The sequence below is a fragment of the Manis pentadactyla genome, chromosome 6 (genome assembly GCF_030020395.1).
Source record: "Manis pentadactyla isolate mManPen7 chromosome 6, mManPen7.hap1, whole genome shotgun sequence".
NCBI classification, from domain to species: domain Eukaryota; kingdom Metazoa; phylum Chordata; class Mammalia; order Pholidota; family Manidae; genus Manis; species Manis pentadactyla.
The window spans coordinates 123,113,613-123,130,415 of NC_080024.1; the positions used below are offsets into that span (position 1 = coordinate 123,113,613).

Sequence of the window (16,803 nt, forward strand, 5' to 3'; positions counted from 1 at the left end):
AAAAGTCTCAGATTCTACATACCATCCAACACCTACTTAATAACTCATTTAACATATATTCACTGAGTATCCACCATATGCTAAGTTCTGAGGAAACAAAGGAATAGGCTCAGTCAGTCTCCACTAGTAAGAAACTCAACAAAGGATCATTAAAATGCAATATGATAAAATTCTGTAACAGCAGCAGTAAAAAGTACTTGGGAGGTGGTACCACAGAAAATGTCAGAGTAGAGAGAATCAGCAAATTTAAAGATAAGTCCAATAAAATGGATTCTGGGGAGCAGAAAGAAAAATGACAAAAAAGTGAACATAGCCTAAGAGACCTGTGCACCCCTACTAAGCCAACAAACTAACACAGGGGAGTCAAGAACTTGAAGAAGAAAATAAAGAAATTTGAAGAAATAGCAGCCAAAAACTCCCCCAATTTTTGGAAAGAAATGAATCTACAAACCCAAGAAATTCAATGAACACCAAGAAGGATAAAATTACAGACCCACACTACGACACACAATAAACTGTCAAAAGACAACGAATTATGAAAGCAGCAAGAAGTGACCCATCATGTACAATGGAGCCTCAGTAAGATTAACAGCCAATTTCTCAACAAAACTATAAAGGCCAAGATGCCATATTGAAACTTTTGGGAGAAAAAACTGTCAACCAAGAATTTTTTATATGGCAAAACTACCCTTCAATATTGAAAGAGAAACGAAGACATTTCAAACTAAAAATAGCTGAGCAAGTTTGTTGCTAACAGACCTATCCTACAAGAAAATGTTAAAGGAAGTCCTTCAGGATGAAATGAAAGGACACTAGATAGTAACCAGAAGTCATACCAAGCAACAAAAGAGCATCAATAAAAGTAACTACATAAATATAAAAGACAGTATTACTTTTTGGTTTTTAACTCCTTTTTTTGTTTCCTGTATGATTTAAAAGACAAATGTATAAAACATTAAGTTTTTTGATGAGCACACAACATGAAAAGATGTAATTTGTGACAATAACATCATAAAGTGGGTAGAGCACTGTATAGGAACAAAGTTTCTGAACAACTATTAAAAATAAGTCAGTATCAATTTAAACTAGATTTTTACAAATTTAGGACAGTAACCATTTTTTAAACCTCATCTCCCAAAACTGAATTAGGGCCTAGGATAGAAGAACAATTAACTCTTCCTGAGGAGATCAGAGAAAACTGCAGAAAGGAACAGACACCACAGCTTGGAGAATGGAGGACAGAATGGAAACAGGAATAGGGAAGAGTATATAAAAGCACACAGACAGACACACAAAAGTGCAAGGTTCTTATATATCTTTTTAACTAGGGGAAATTCACATAACATAAAATTAACCATGTTGAACTGTGTAACTGCGGGGCACTTAATGCATTATAAAGATTGTACAACCATCACCTATACCTAGTTCCAAAACATTTTGTCACCCCCAAAGGTGACCTCATACCCATTACATTCATTTATTCCCAATTCCTCCCTCCTCCAAAGTCCCTGGCAACCACTTCCTGTCTCTGTGAACTTATCTATTCTGGATATTTTATACAAATTGAATCATACAACATGTGATACCTTTTGGGTCTGGTTTCTATCACTTCATATTTTTGAGGTTCATACACACTGTAGTATGAACCATTTTTCATTAGTTTTATCACTGTGTAATAATCCATTGCATGGATAACCCATACAAATTAATTCATCCATTGATGGACATTATTCTTACAATCTTTTGGGGGTATTATGAATAGCATTACTGTGAGTATTTTTGTAAAGTATTTGTTTGAATACCTGCTTTGTCCTTTTGAACATGTACCTATGAGTTACTGACTAATTCCATTAACATTAGTAAGGAGAACTGGTTAGTGTTCAGATGGGACGTTACTTCAAGAATGCTAGTGAAAGACTTGAGGACCTGGGCAATGGAATGGGAAAGGAGGGGCAAAGGAGTTATTGCTAAAATAGAATAGAAAAGCTGAAGGGAAGGTATTCATGAAGAGAGGGATCAAGACAATCTTGAAGTCCTGAGCTTAGGCAACTGGTAGGCAGTATGTCTTTCACTGACATAAGAAAAACAGGAAGAGCAACAGGAAAGCAGGATGGGAGTAGCGAAAGATGACATATACAGTTGTCTTGTGCAAGATGAGTTTTTGAGGGACTCAAGAAATACCACTCAGTGACATTAAGACTGGCACTAAAGAAAAGGGATCATTGAGTAAGTCATGAAACCATGAAGCTCTTAGGAGAAAACACAAGCAAAAAATCTCTTGAATATAAACATGAGCAACTTTTTCCTGGACACATCTCCTTGGGCAAGGGAAACAAAATAAAAAATGAACAAGTAGGACTACATCAAACTAAAAGGCTTCTATAAAGCAAAGGACACCACCATCAGAACAAAATGGAACTCTACAGTATAGCAGAATATATTCCTAAGTGACTCATCTGGTAAGGTGTTAACATCCAAATTATATGAAGAACACCTATGCCTCAACACCCCAAAAAACCACTCAATTAAAAAATGGGCAAAGGACCTGAACAGACACTTCTACAAAGAAGAAATTCAGATGGCCAACAGGGACATGAAAAAATGCTCCACATAGCTAATTATCAGGGAAATGTAAATTAAAACCACAATGAGGTATCATTTCATACCAGTTAGGATGGCCACTATCCAAAAGACAAGAAATAACAAATGCTGACAAGGATGAGGATAAATGAGAACCCTCCTACACTGCTGGTGGGCATGTAAATTGGTGGAACCGTTGTGGAAAACAATATGGCGGTTCCCAAAAACAACTAAAAATAGAAATACCATTTGTTCCAGCAATTCCACTCCTAGGAATTTACCTCAAGAAAACAAGACCCCTGACTCAAAAAGACATATGCACCCCTATGTTTATCACTGCACTATTTACAACAGTCAAGATATGGAAGCAACCTAAGTGTCCATCAATAGATGAAGGGATAAAGATGTGGTACATATACACACATCAATGGAATATTACTCAGCCATAAAAAGAAAAGAAATTCTGCCATTTTCAACAACATGGATAGATCTAGAGGGTGTTATGCTCTGTGAAATAAGCCAGGTAGACAAAGACAGATACCAAATGAGTTCACTCATTTGTAGAGAACAAAAACAAAGCAAAACCCAGGGAACAAAACAGCAGTAGACTCACAGACACTAAGAAGGGACTAGTAATTACCAAGGGGGAGGGGTTGAGAAGGTGGGAGGAGGTGGAGGAGGTGTGGGGAAAGGGATAAAGGGGCACAATAATTCGCAGTTACAATATAGGTTGGTCACCAGGGACAGCAGTATAGCACAGAGAATACAGGTAATGATTCTGTAACATCTTACAACTTTGATAGACAGTGACCGCACTAGAGGGGATGAGGATTTAATAATATGGGTAACTGTTGAACCACTGTGTTGCATATTTGAAACCAACTTAAGATTGTATATCAATGATACTTTAATTTTAGAAAACGGGGGAGCCATTGACTCATCAGTATATTGATGGTAGAAAGTAGAATATCTAAAGGATCCGATTATAAATACACAAAACGTAATTATTTTTAATCATTAAGAGTTTTCTATGTGCTAGTTACAGCACATCAACCGCATTTTTACAATTGCAAAACAACAGCTTACTTAGATTAAATCCACAATAAATATTAGTTGATTTACTAATTAAACTGCAGTAAATTTAAAGTGCTATATTACTCAGCAATCTCCAGAGAAACAGAACCATTATGTTCTGTGTGTGAGTGTACACGTATAAAGAAATTATAGTATTATAAGGAACTGGCTCCTTGCAAGTATGGAGGCTGACAAGTCCCAAGATCTGCAGTCAGCAAGCTGAAGACTCAGGAAAGCTGATGTAGTTCCAATCCAAAATGCAGCAGGCTTAAGACCCAGATGAGCCCATGTTTTAGTTTTGAGTCCAAAAGTAGAAAGAAGGCAGCAAGGCAGGAAGAGTTCCCTCTTACTCAGAAAGGTCAGCCTTTTTGTTCCAGCCAGGCCTTCAAATGACTGGATAAGGCCCACTCACATTAAGGAGGGCAACTGTTTCACTCACTCTACAGATTCAAATGTTAAATCTTAAGAAACATCTTCACAGGTATGCCCAGAATGCTTTTAGACCATATAACTAGCCACCTTTGTGGCCCAGTCAAGTTGATACATAAGATTAACCATTACCAAGTACTATTCAAGATAATAACTCCTAACACTCTACTAAGAAAGTTCAATTTTTTTGTTGTTCAGCAAAAACATGGCCCTTGACTTCCCAAATTTCGCTTGTTTTAAAGAATATTCTATAAAACAGAATAGAGAACATATTACAATTTGTGCACATACTAAAGAGATAAAGACTGTTGAATAGTAAGGTTTTTAAACTATATTTTGAAACAGAATGATATTCCTTGATTATCATCACAAAAACCAACCAATGCAAAACATTTTCTCAATTTACTTAACTGATACATTTTCAGTTTTAAGTCTCTTTGTATAATGTGATGTAATCTTTTTAAACTTCCTTCTATTCCCCTGAAACAGAATTAAATAAGGTACTTAGCACAAAATTAGTTAGTTTAAATTTAAATGTGCATTTCATGACTGTCTTTAGAGCTTTACAAAGCATCATGAACCAAACAAGTTTGAGAACCATTTAAACAATTACAATAAATACATTTAGAATAAGGCTGCATAGTTCTCAGCCTACGAAGATTCACCATCAAAAAAGATGTGAATTCTCTTTAAAACAATGTATAAATGAAGTGATAATGCCCAAAATGTTCTTTTTCCTGTAAACAACAAGTTGATTCTAGATTTTAAATGGAAAAACAAAACAAGAATACATAAGAAAACTCTAAAAAATGAAGAGCAATTTCAGGGGGCAGGGCAGTAATAGGGAGGGAGATGTCCTACCAGATATGAAAACATAATAAAGAGTATGGCAGTGTAACATGAGTAGACAGACCAAAGAAACAGAACAACAGTCTAGAAATACACCAAATACATATAAAACTTTATTATTATATAAAGGAGGCATTTCAAATGTGTGAAGGTAAAAATGAACTTAAAAAAAAAAAAAAAGATGTGATACACTAATACTACCACCCTTTACCAGGGTCTCTTAAATCAACAGTTGAAACCATTAAGAAAATAACTAGAATATTTGGTATCATAAATTAGTATTTATGAACTATAAAAGAAAAAAACTGACACATCCTAAATGTTCATGAATAGAGCAACGGTTATATAAATTTTGGTGCACCCAGAAAACAGAATACAATGCAGTCATTTTTTAAAATGAGGCAACACCATATATACAAACACATTACTCAAATACATGTTAAAAGGATAAAAGCACAGAGTAGTCTATAATAAAACTACCATTTGTCTAAACAAAAGCAGAAAGAAATTATAACATATATATGATTGTGAATGTATTAAAAATTCTGGAATACATAAACTACTAACATTGATTCTGGGAAGGGAAAATGACTGGATAAGGGAAGAGGAATAAAAAGGAGCCTTGCTCTTTAAAAACTCTGCCTTTTGAATTTTGCACTATGTGCATAGTATTACCTACTAATACGTATGTGTGTGGGTTTAAACACACCTGGAAAGTCCAGACATTTAACATAAGCACAGTAAACTTATTTTTTTTATTTCTTGATTATTATAGATAGAAGGTACTAAAGAAAAGCTGTAAAAAAGAACAAGACTAACAAGTACCTGATAGCAGTAAAGAGTTATACTAGAGAACTAAAAATGACCAAAAAACCTAGACAACATTAAGGAACTAAATAAATAATTCATCATTATAATCTTCTTAACGCATTTTTACAAACAAAAAGATTCATAACATCTTAAATCACTTGAAGTTCTTTGCAGACAAACAATATTAAGTTTATCTAAGATGTTATTATCCTGCCTAGTTTCAAAAAGGAGTTATGAACTGGAATGTTATATTTACAAAGTCAAATAACATTTGTTCTACATTAAGACCACATTCAAATGACTAAAGCTACAGTAAAAACTATGCTTATACAGTTTGTACAGCTCCTAGTAAATACTACTCATACTTCAAAGCTCAAATCAAAGGAGCCTTCCCTGACTGCCTAATTAGGCTAGTTTCCCAGTTATATTTTGCCTTTGTTACACTGTGCAATTACTAGTTTATTAGAGTCCATTTCCCTGACATATGGAAGATCCATGAAGACATGCTATTCAGTATCTGCTGAATTATCCTTGGTCTAAAAACAAAGCAGGAACTCAATAGGTATTTTAAAGAAACCAATATGAGAAACTTTTACTCATGCACTTCAAATGAAAGTTTCATTTTATCAAAAATATACCTGTACAAGTATGTATTATCATATTACATTTGTTTAATGTAGCACACCTTTATTTTATTACAAATTTAAGGGTAATTTGCTTAAATTTTGAAGCAGCAAAAGCAATTATCAAATTATCAATTTTTAAAAAAGATTTACATCATAGGAAAGAAAACCTGAAGAACATAACATTATATGCCAAAGGGAAATTTCATAAAATCAGTCTAAGGTCACACTGAGTAGAAATGAATACTTTGGAGGAAACACATCCACTGAAAGGAAAGCAATGTATCCTAGCCTCTTGTCTACCAATTTATAGGAAATGGTCTAGATCTCAGCATATGGTCCAGGGGTCCTCAAGGCCCTTTCATGGGGTCCACAAAGTCAGAATTATTTTCACGGTAATATAAGACATTATTTGCCTTTTTCACTCTCATTATCTCATATGTACAGTGGTGTTTTCCAGGTCATGTGATACACAATACAGCAAAACAGATGTGAGAATCCAGCTGTCTTGTAACAGATAAAAAGGTTTGTAAAAATGTAAAACAATCATTCTTTTCTCTAGTATTTTTAGAAAATAGTATTTTTCATTTAAAAAGTTGGTTTGTTAACATGAAATTTAGCACTGTAGTTTAAAAATAAATATTAAGTGTTTTAAATGGTTTAACTTTTAATGTAATTGCCAATAGATACAACCCACACAAATGAAAAATCTGGGGGGTCTCTAATAATTTTTAAGAGATTAAAGTGATCCTTAAACCATACAATTGGAGAATCCCTGGTTCTGGCTGTGAGAATTTCTATGAACAACTTATTTGGTTTTTTTAAAGAATAAATTTAAAATAAAAGACAGAGGGAATCCATTGGTGCAATGGGACTTAAGGGGTATAATAATCAAATGTAATGAATTAACTTTACTTGGATTCAGATTCAAATATATGGCAAAAAAAGGAAAGGCAAGACAATCAAGGAAATGAATACTGGCTGGGTATTTGGCGATATTTTAAGAAATTAACTTTTTTTAGTTGTTAATAAAGAATGTAACTTTAAAAAGCTGGGTATGACTAGATATGGGCTCATTGAAGTCATGCAGTTTGAGAACATCAAATCCTTGTATTATATAAAGAACTTCAAGAATATAACCACTAACTTGCTCAATGCTAACTTTTTAAAAGAGCAGCAAACAATAGTATCAGACAATACAAAAGCCACTGAGCTGTCAACTGAAAATATAATCTCTTCATTTTAAGGATTTATACTATTACATGCTTTTAAAGCAAACATAAAATGCTGCCTTTTCTATTCTTCTAAAACCAAACAAATTAGGGCAGCTAAGAATATGTAGTACTTATTTTAGTACCTCTTACAAACCTAAAGCCAAATTTATTTATATAAATGTTAAACTCAACATATTTAAGAGCTGTCATCAAAAGCAATATGCTGGGGTTATAGAAGCTAAAACCAAAATGGAAAACCACCACCTGAAGGAGCCCACTACCCATTTCATAAGCAACATTTAATACAAGAGAAGGTGTTAGTTAATTCTCTGAATGATGTATAATATATTTTATTGATTAAAGTACTGATTTTAACAAAGTTAAATAAGTAAACTTTTAAAAATAAAGACAAAGAGAAGGGAAATCTAAACTTTAAATAATTAGTATTTAATTGTTGCCAATTTTGAGAAAAATAGTTAACACATATTCAAGGCTTTAACACTTCCAGGTTCAGCTCTTTACATTCCAAGCTATTCTTCGCCACATCATGTTCACATTTTCCCAGTGCCTAAATGCCCCTCCCCACTTAGGCAATAGCTGGTTCAGAGAGGTCTCTTATTAAAGGTCACCTTACGAAGATGATTCCCCTCACCATCTTAACTACTTAAAGTTTTCCCTCTTTAATGAACTTACATTTACAATTTATTTCTTTATTGTTTGCTACCCCCAACCCATGAGACTATAAATTCTCTGAGGGCAGAGACAAACTTTTCTTTTTACTTGTTAATGAATTATATATGACATACAAAAACCTGGCTTTTTTTATGATTGGAATATCCATTGCCTGACATATAAGAGATAATAAATATAGGGTGAATTAATATATTCTAAAGGGATGAGGCAATTATGATTTAAGACAGAATATGAGTAAATACAAGAGGCTGGTGGAAAGGATACAATCAGCTAGACTAGCAAAGGCAGTGACTCTGTAATCAACTGCAAAGAACTCCCTCCTATCTTGTTTTCAACAACTCTTGCAGAGTTTTTTGTTGTGTTTGCATGTAGAAAAGGGCCAAACTGTCAGTTGTTTTTGTATTCTGGTATGTTCAAGGTCAGTGTTTCCACAGCAATTAATGTAATACACAATTTAACTAATGATGCATATTAATAGTTTATGTTTTATAATTTAGCCCAGTATTGAGTCATTAAGAGTTTTAAACTGTCAGCTTCATAAGACACCTTTAGGAAATTGAGAAGAATCCACCGAATGAGGAAAACTATTTTCAAGTCATGGATTTGACAAGAACTTCTAGAGTACCTAAACACTTACAACTCAATAATAAAAAGACAACCCAATTTAAAAATGGGCAAGGATCTGAATAGATATTTCTCTGAACACGATATACAAAATAGACAAGCACATGAAAATATGCTTAACATCATTAGTCAGGGAAATGCAAATTAAAACGCACAATGAGATACCACTCTACACCCAAAAGGGTGGCTATAATCAAAAAGACAAATAAAAAGTTTTTGCAGAGATAAGGAGAAACTGGACCTTCAGACACTGCTGGAAGGAATGTCTAATGATGCAGTCACTGACAGGCAGTTTCTCAAAAGGAGTTCCTACATGACCTAACCATTCTACTCCAAGAAAAATGAAAACACAAAAACTTGTATGCAATGTTCATAGCAGTATTATTCTTAGGAGCCCAAAAGGGGAAACAACCCAAATGTCTATCTACTGATAAATGGATAAATTCATACGCTGGATTATTTAGCCATAAAAAGGAATGCTACAACATGGATGAGCCTAGAAAACATTATGGTAACCAAAGGAAGCCAGTCACAAAAGACCACCTATCATATGATTCCATTTAATGAAATGCTAATAGGTAAATCTACAGACACAAAGTAAGTTAGTGGTTGCCTAGGGCTGGGAAAGATGGGAGGTTCAAGCAGTGATGAGGCATGGAGTTTCTTTCTGGGTGATGAAAATGTTCTAAAATTGTGGTGATGGTTTTACAACTGTACAATATACTAAAAACCGCTAAACTATACTTTAAATGGACGAATTGTATGGCATGTTAATTATATCCCAATAAAACTTTTTAAAAGCAGCAAAATGGTCAATTATGTTTTGGTTACATTCTATTGCATTGACCAAGGAAATTACAGCGACCTGGGTCTTCATTAAGGCCTTAGGGCATATCCCTCATCCCTCCAAACGGTAATTCTCTTTCTTTAAAGGAAACACAGATAAGGAAGGTCGAAGAGGGAAATTTTCGTAACTGAATAATTACTGTGTCTGACATATCATTTTACTACTCATTCTTGTATTTTGAATAACACATTTTTGTCTCCTTTAAACACTTCAAGAAAACTAAAGAATTCCTAGCTTAATGCAAAATGTCAACCAATTTTCTTGATTTACTTCAAATTTGATCAATTCCTTTCATAAATACTTATTTTGAAGATATAATGTGAGGATTCAAGATATCACAGTAAGATGGCTAAAACCATGCCTGGTAATCAGTAAATTGTCATTATCATTATGCCACTGGAGACAGAAGATTCTGAAGTTGATGAGCAAAATTGCAGCGGGGGTGGGGGTTGGACACAAAGGCTATGCCGGACAACAGCAGTCATGTGCCAAGAAAAGGAAACCCTTGCCGATAATCCCAGACCAAACTAAGAACTGCAGCAGCAGCACAATCAGCAGCACCATCATCACACACCACCGCTCTCCTAAAGCATCAATTTATATGCCTTTAATTTTTTCTTATTACAAAGCGTTTAAACATATGGAAACATCCCCAAACCCAGGTAATAGCACGTCTTAGCTCTTTCTCACATGGGTATCAAATATTTTTTGAAGTATATGAAATAAAAGATAACATTTTTAGTTCCTCTCTCCCTATGGTACCCTTTACCTTGGAATATGGTGTTAATCATTACTGTGTCTTAACTATAAATACATGTATCAAAGTACTGTTTTCATGTTTTCAAACTGGCATATCGGTCTGCACCTTGCTTTCTTAGCTCAAAACTTTGTTTTTTTTAAATCCAGACATGTTGTTTCATGTAGCTCTAGCTCATTCATAAAAACTGGACAGTATTATATTGTAGGACTACCACAACATTTTGTCCACACCCTAATGAGATGTTTCAACTGTTTCTAATTTTGTTATTAAGAGGCTGCAATAATCATAATTCCTTGAGCACAGGTACTTATTTCCAGCACATACTCCTAGAAGAACTGTTAGGTCAAAGCACATATACTTTCAACTTCATTAAAAATTGCTAAATTGATCTCCTTTTTAAACTCCAACCAGCAGTGTAAGAGAGTTCCTGTTTCTCCTCATCCTCACCAATTCCTGGTATTGTCATTCTTACTAATTTTGCAAACTGAAGGGTATAGTGTGTGGTACCTCATTGGTTTATTTTTTGCTGATTAGCAAAATTAAGTATCATTTATTAGCCTTTCAGGCGAAATGTTTTTAACAGTGTTGCCATTTTCTCTGCTGTTGTCATTTGTCCACTGATCTGCGGTAGTTCTTAAGGTAGTCTGAATAGCAAATCTTTATTGATTGTTTCGAAAAGCTCTTTCCAAAAAGCATAAACCTGTTGCTGATTTTTAAATCTAGTTAGAGGTACACAAGCAAGGACAATGCCTGCCATCTCAAAGTTCACAACTATTTTCCAGACCTTCCTATCTGTGTTTCTCAAAAGTTTTCAGCCAGTCACAGAAGATAAATTCCTCGAGAGCCAGTACAAATACACTTATATCCGAATTGAAAAAAACAGGTTCTAAATCAACTTTTTCTAAGGGATTAACCATAAGCAAGTAAACAAGAAAAGGGTAGTTTGTCTCGATTTATATAGCCAATGCCGTATTTTGGCTATCATATTAATGCATCATACAGCTTTCATTTGGGTCAGTAAACAAGCCTCTATTTTAATTATGATTTGTTAAAACTGAATTATAAATGAAAATCGTATTAATACACCAGGGTATCTAAAACAAAATGAAGTGTGCCCACTCTCTACTCAATGAATTAAGAATTAAGGTACAAACCCAAAGAAAATTAAAACTTTTTATTTTCAGTAGTACCAACATACATTTTTTACAGATTAAGTTGCTCTGCAAAAGTGAAATTATTCTGTATTTTAGTGATTCTGGATATTTTAGGATACTGCTCAAAAGTTAACTTCATTTACAGGAGCACTATCGAATGCTCTGCAAAATAAAGAGGCTAGATAACTTAATCTAACTCCCTCGCAACCCAGAAATTAAGAAATCTGCCCCATCTAGGCCCTCTAAAATCTAAATTCAGGTTTCCTTCTACTGCATCACGCATCTCATTTTTAGACGTTTCAAGTTCTAAAACTCTGATTCCTCCATTAAATTTTACAAGATTGAGTTAATGTGTTACAGAAATGATGGAATGAACTCCCAACCCCCACACCATTTTTTATTTCCATTTCCGTTTCTTTCCCCTCCCCTAGCCTCCATTATAATCTCCAGAATGAAAAATTACCTGATTGCCTGAATTTCTAGCCCAAAGAAGTGCGGGGTCTGAGCCCCAGGCTCTGTTTCTGTTAATCAATAGTTTTTTTGCATCCTTCATTTCTATATTCAACAATACCTACTAAGCGCCGACTTAACGGGAAGCGCAGCGCACACGGCTCCTCCCATCCAGAGGACCACCGAAGCCAGGGGTCCGGGGCACCAGGCGGACGGATTCCGGGGAGCGGCGATCTGGGGCCGCCCGGGGAGTGCGCCTCCCGAAGAGCGGGGTGGCGTCCTGGTGGCGCGGAGACGCCGAGGCGCGGGCAACTCACCTTTGCGCAGCTCCCGCTCCCACACGGTGACGATGGGCCGCGAGTGCTTGCGGTGGTGGATGAGCCACAGGGACAAGGTCTGCACGCTCTGCTGCGAGTTGCTCAACTCCGACAGCTTCTTCTCCAGCGCCGCCTCAGAGAAAGCGGACATCCCTTCGACACAGCGTTCACGCCGTCCCACGCGGTGGGGCTGAGGGGAGGAGAGTTTCGCCCCCCTCGCCGCGGCCTCGCTCCTCACCCCACCCGTCCCCACGCCCTCACCCTCGCTACCGCCACAGCCAAGACCGGCCGCAAAGCAGAAAGATGGCGTCCGGCCGGCAGTGACGTCACGGCAGACCCACGGCCCGCCCTCGGAAGAGGCGCGGCCTCCGAGCGGAAGGGCGGAGCAGAAAGTAGCTTGGGGCAGACGGGCGTACAGCCTGGGCCCCGGCCAGGGGCGGGACGGGGCTGGGTTTGCCGGGCCTCCACCCCTCTTGGGGAAAATTATCTCTACCGGGAAAGAAGTGATTAAAAAGTGTCTACATAGGCGTGTAAACGGGTGCAGCACTTTAGAAGACTATGTGGCGTGATACATCACATTTTAAAATACACCTCCCTATGACTGTGTCACTAATTGCTGTCAGTGCTAGGGAAACACCAGCTTGTTTGCACAGAAGCTGTATTTTAGTTGCTCTGTTCAGCTCAGTAACAATAAAGAGTTGGAACATTCAGAGCAAGCAAATGACTAAATTAATTGTGATACTCCCTGTTACAGAATACATGCAGAAATTGAAAAGATGAAAAAATTCAATGGTGGATTGCTTTGGGTTTTTTTTAACTACAGAAGGAAGAGTACAGTATTTGTTTCATAAAAGTATATATTATATAAGTTCAGAAGTATGTAAATGCACGGGAAAAAGTCTAGAAAATACATACTATGTTAATAGTGGTGTCAGAGAGAGGATCAAAATTAGAGCCCAAAATAGTTTTCATTTCTTTTCAAGAACATACTCATTCATGTATTACATATGCAATTAAAAATTAATTTCAGAAATCTCATAATTAACATAGCACTTTTTTCTTTTACATGACAAAAGCACATAACATCTTCTCTAAGGCTCACTTTGCTAGGTAGAGACAACTTGTATCTGTTCCTGAGTCATGCCTGTTGAGCCTGCACCTACCCCCTTCCCATCCAATGTGATTCAGCCAAACCAGCACCCTGCCAACAGTTCCTAAGATCTCTCCCAACACACATCTCCGCCTCTGGCCGCCTGTCAATCCCTTAACTCCAGGCTGTCTTCTTGCACTTAGAAAGTCTGCTTTGCAGCATGATATTAATACATAAACTGAGTCTCTTTCCTCATTATAAGATGAAGTAATGTCTGTAAAGCACCAGAGCAACCTCTGAGTTGTCTCAGCTACATCTTTTGAGTACTCGTCTTATCTCTCTCACTAGTGTTTAAAGTCTTTTAGGAGACTAGTTCCTGAAATACCACCCATTGTCCTCAGCACAGCGGCCTCTACTCAGAATAATCTCTCAAAATTATCCACCAAAAAGAGGAAAGAGAATAACTTCAATGGAAAAGACCTTAGCAGGTGCTGTTATTAACTTATACTGCAGTAATATTCCAAGGTGTTTATTCTTGGATTCAAGTTTCTCAGATAGAAAGATATAAGACAACCTTAATTCATTGTGCTCTGTTTATCTTTTGAAACATAACAAACCACCCTAAAACAGAGACTTCAAACAATAACAATCACTTGATTTTGCTTAAAAACCTAGGGAATCAACTGGACTCAGCTAGGTAGTTCCCATTCAGAGTCTCACATGACATTGCTAGAGTTATCTCAAAGGCTTTTTCATTCATATGTTTGGTGCCTAGTCTGGGAAGACTCAGATAACTGGGAGATGAAACAGCTCGGGCACCTCAGGAATTACTCTTTCTCCCCTTTTCTCTCTCCATCTCCCTCTTATCTTCACATGATTTCTCCACATGGAAGCCTCAGGATAGGCAGATCCCTTACATGATTGCTGAAGTCTCCCAGAAAAAGCGTCTCAGGGGCAACTGGAAGTCACACAACATTGCTCCTATTTTACTCTATTAGAGAAGGCAGTGAAAGGCTATCCAAGTTCATGGGAGTAGGGACATAGGCTCTACCTCTTGAGAGAAGGAGTGCCCAAAACTTGTGGACATGTTTTAGAACCACTACACAATGGAAGACTGTCCCAGCCAGAGATCTTCATCGGAGGAGTCTTAGAAATCCTCCAGAAGTAGAAAGCTGCAGACAGGAAAATCATACACTCAAGACCTTCAGATCAAGTTAACAATGGCATGAAGTACATAGCTCCCACCCAAGACCCACAGAACTAGATCTAAATATCCAGAACCAAAAATTATCATGCTTTAATATGCATGCTCTTAATCTTTGTTGTTATTTTTTTTCCTCTCTTCTGGTTTAAGATACATGGGACCTCTTGACCACAATACCCACAGGGCCTGTTCTTTATAGTGTTCTTTTTATTTTTGGTTAGTCCTTGGAGTGAGTTTAGTACCTAGTCTGATTTTCTTGTGATTTAGCTAAAACATATAATAAAACCAACTGTTGGATTTGTATCCACTTTCCTTTGAGTGTAACCAGTTCCCTCTGCTATCTTTTTCTTATAAAAAATCAGGTTAGTTAGATTCAGTTACTAACAATTTTTGTTACAGCACAACAGGCAAGATATTCAAAAGTTTAAAATCCCTATTATGTCACATCTAGGAAGAGATTTTTCTTTCTACACTAATAAGGTGGGAAGGAGAATTCTACATGTTAAGGTACAGAAGTAACAGGAAAGGTAAATGAATGACACTAAAGTCTTAGGACCTGTCTCAAAAGTTCATACACTTGGATAGGCAGTGATCAAAATAGAGCAGCTCTCAATATAATATTGGCTTCTCAAGATGGAATATATGTTTCTTAAAAGGGAAATGTACTTATATCCCTACAGACTTCTCTGGAATGCTTAATATTACTGAAATGTTCTGGGACACAAACAAAATAAGAAATCAGGCACTCTGGCTGATTTTTCCATACATGTAAATATTGGCATACAGCCATTTGTCACATCAGGTGATTCAGGAGCCTATCTTCCAACAGAAGTAATATGAAGTAGTGACTTGAATTCAACAGCAGATGATGTTCTCTAAACAAACATCTAATCAATGGAATCTTGACAGTGGATCTGAATTTCACAGAATAATGTATCTTGGAGGCTGACTTCATCTGCCCTTCACTAAAAATGGAAAAGTGAGAAAGCAAAAGATATCCCTGGAAGCTGATAGTTTCAAAAATCAATGACCTTCACAGGAGATAAGTAATAAAATGAGACAAGGCCATTCTGTGACTATAGGGGAAAAAGGCAGAGTCAAAGACACTCTGAAACCTAAAGAATTGCTAATATGGTCCTCATAACTAACACAAATGATTACAGCTCCTTTACCAATGATATCAAGCCTTACCTTAATCCTTTGACATTCTAGATAAAAATTATGAAAGACCTACCCAGTCACCAAATTGTCCCTGCTTCCTAATACCCAATCCAGAGCAGATCCCTGTTTTGCCTAAAACAGCCTTAGAATCACCCAAGTTCAAATCGTGTAACAGGTCCTTTCCAATTCCTTCTCAATGACATATGTCCACAGTTGCTCCCACGTGTGCTCTTGCTAGAGCAAGTGAAATATAAACCAAACTTTAACTTTAGGTGGTTCTTGTGGTCTTCAGCTGCTGAGCTTTGATATAGGATACACAACAAACTTTTAATAGTGTTCAGCTCTATGGGCAAGAAAACAGGTAATTTCTTTTTTCTATGGCATATATTACAGTATGGTTTGAATTTCTGACCACAAGCATGTATGACTTATATAATGAGAAAAATTATGAATATGTTTTGATTGGAACAGGGAAGGTAACTTCCACTGGCTCCCCTTTGCCTATAAGAAAAAGATCATATCCTAGCATGACATACAAGGCTCATATCTATTCAGTTCCCCTGTTCTCAATAGCCCCATTGACCACAGCTCCACTCACTGTGTTCTTGAGCCTCCAGCAGTGCCAAACTTCTCTAGTTATTTCCCAAATCCTATACAGTTTCATTTTCTGTTGCCTCCTATTTAAACATGCAAACAATATCCTTCCTGCAACTGTCTGCACCCTCTCTAAAATAAAGAACTTCATTTTAAAAATTGGTTTGACACCTATGTAATTGTAGCATTATTTACAATAGCAAAGATAATAGAAGCAATCCAAGTGTCCATCAGTAGATAATAACAGATAAAGAAGATATCATATACACAATGGAATATTACTCAGCCATAAAAAGCAGGAAACCTCGCCATTTGCAACAACATGGATGG

The 16,803-nt window shown here is 36.5% G+C and overlaps 1 protein-coding gene across 7 annotated transcripts in view; it reads right to left on the bottom strand.

Annotated features, from left to right (window-relative positions):
* RPRD1A (regulation of nuclear pre-mRNA domain containing 1A) overlaps positions 1-12,733 on the bottom strand; it is a 112,722-nt gene extending 99,989 nt beyond the window's left edge. For 6 of the 7 annotated variants that reach the window (XR_008998325.1, XR_008998324.1, XM_057504126.1 and 3 more), the window contains exon 1: positions 12,425-12,732. Coding sequence is in view for 5 of the 7 variants with exons in the window: in XM_057504126.1 (XP_057360109.1) it covers positions 12,425-12,575 (151 nt within the window). In the remaining 2 variants the exon portion in view is untranslated. Of the gene's footprint in view, positions 1-12,424 lie in introns of all 7 variants that reach the window. The other variant, XM_036885066.2, reaches the window with a different exon arrangement.
* Positions 12,734-16,803: the final 4,070 nt, after the last annotated feature.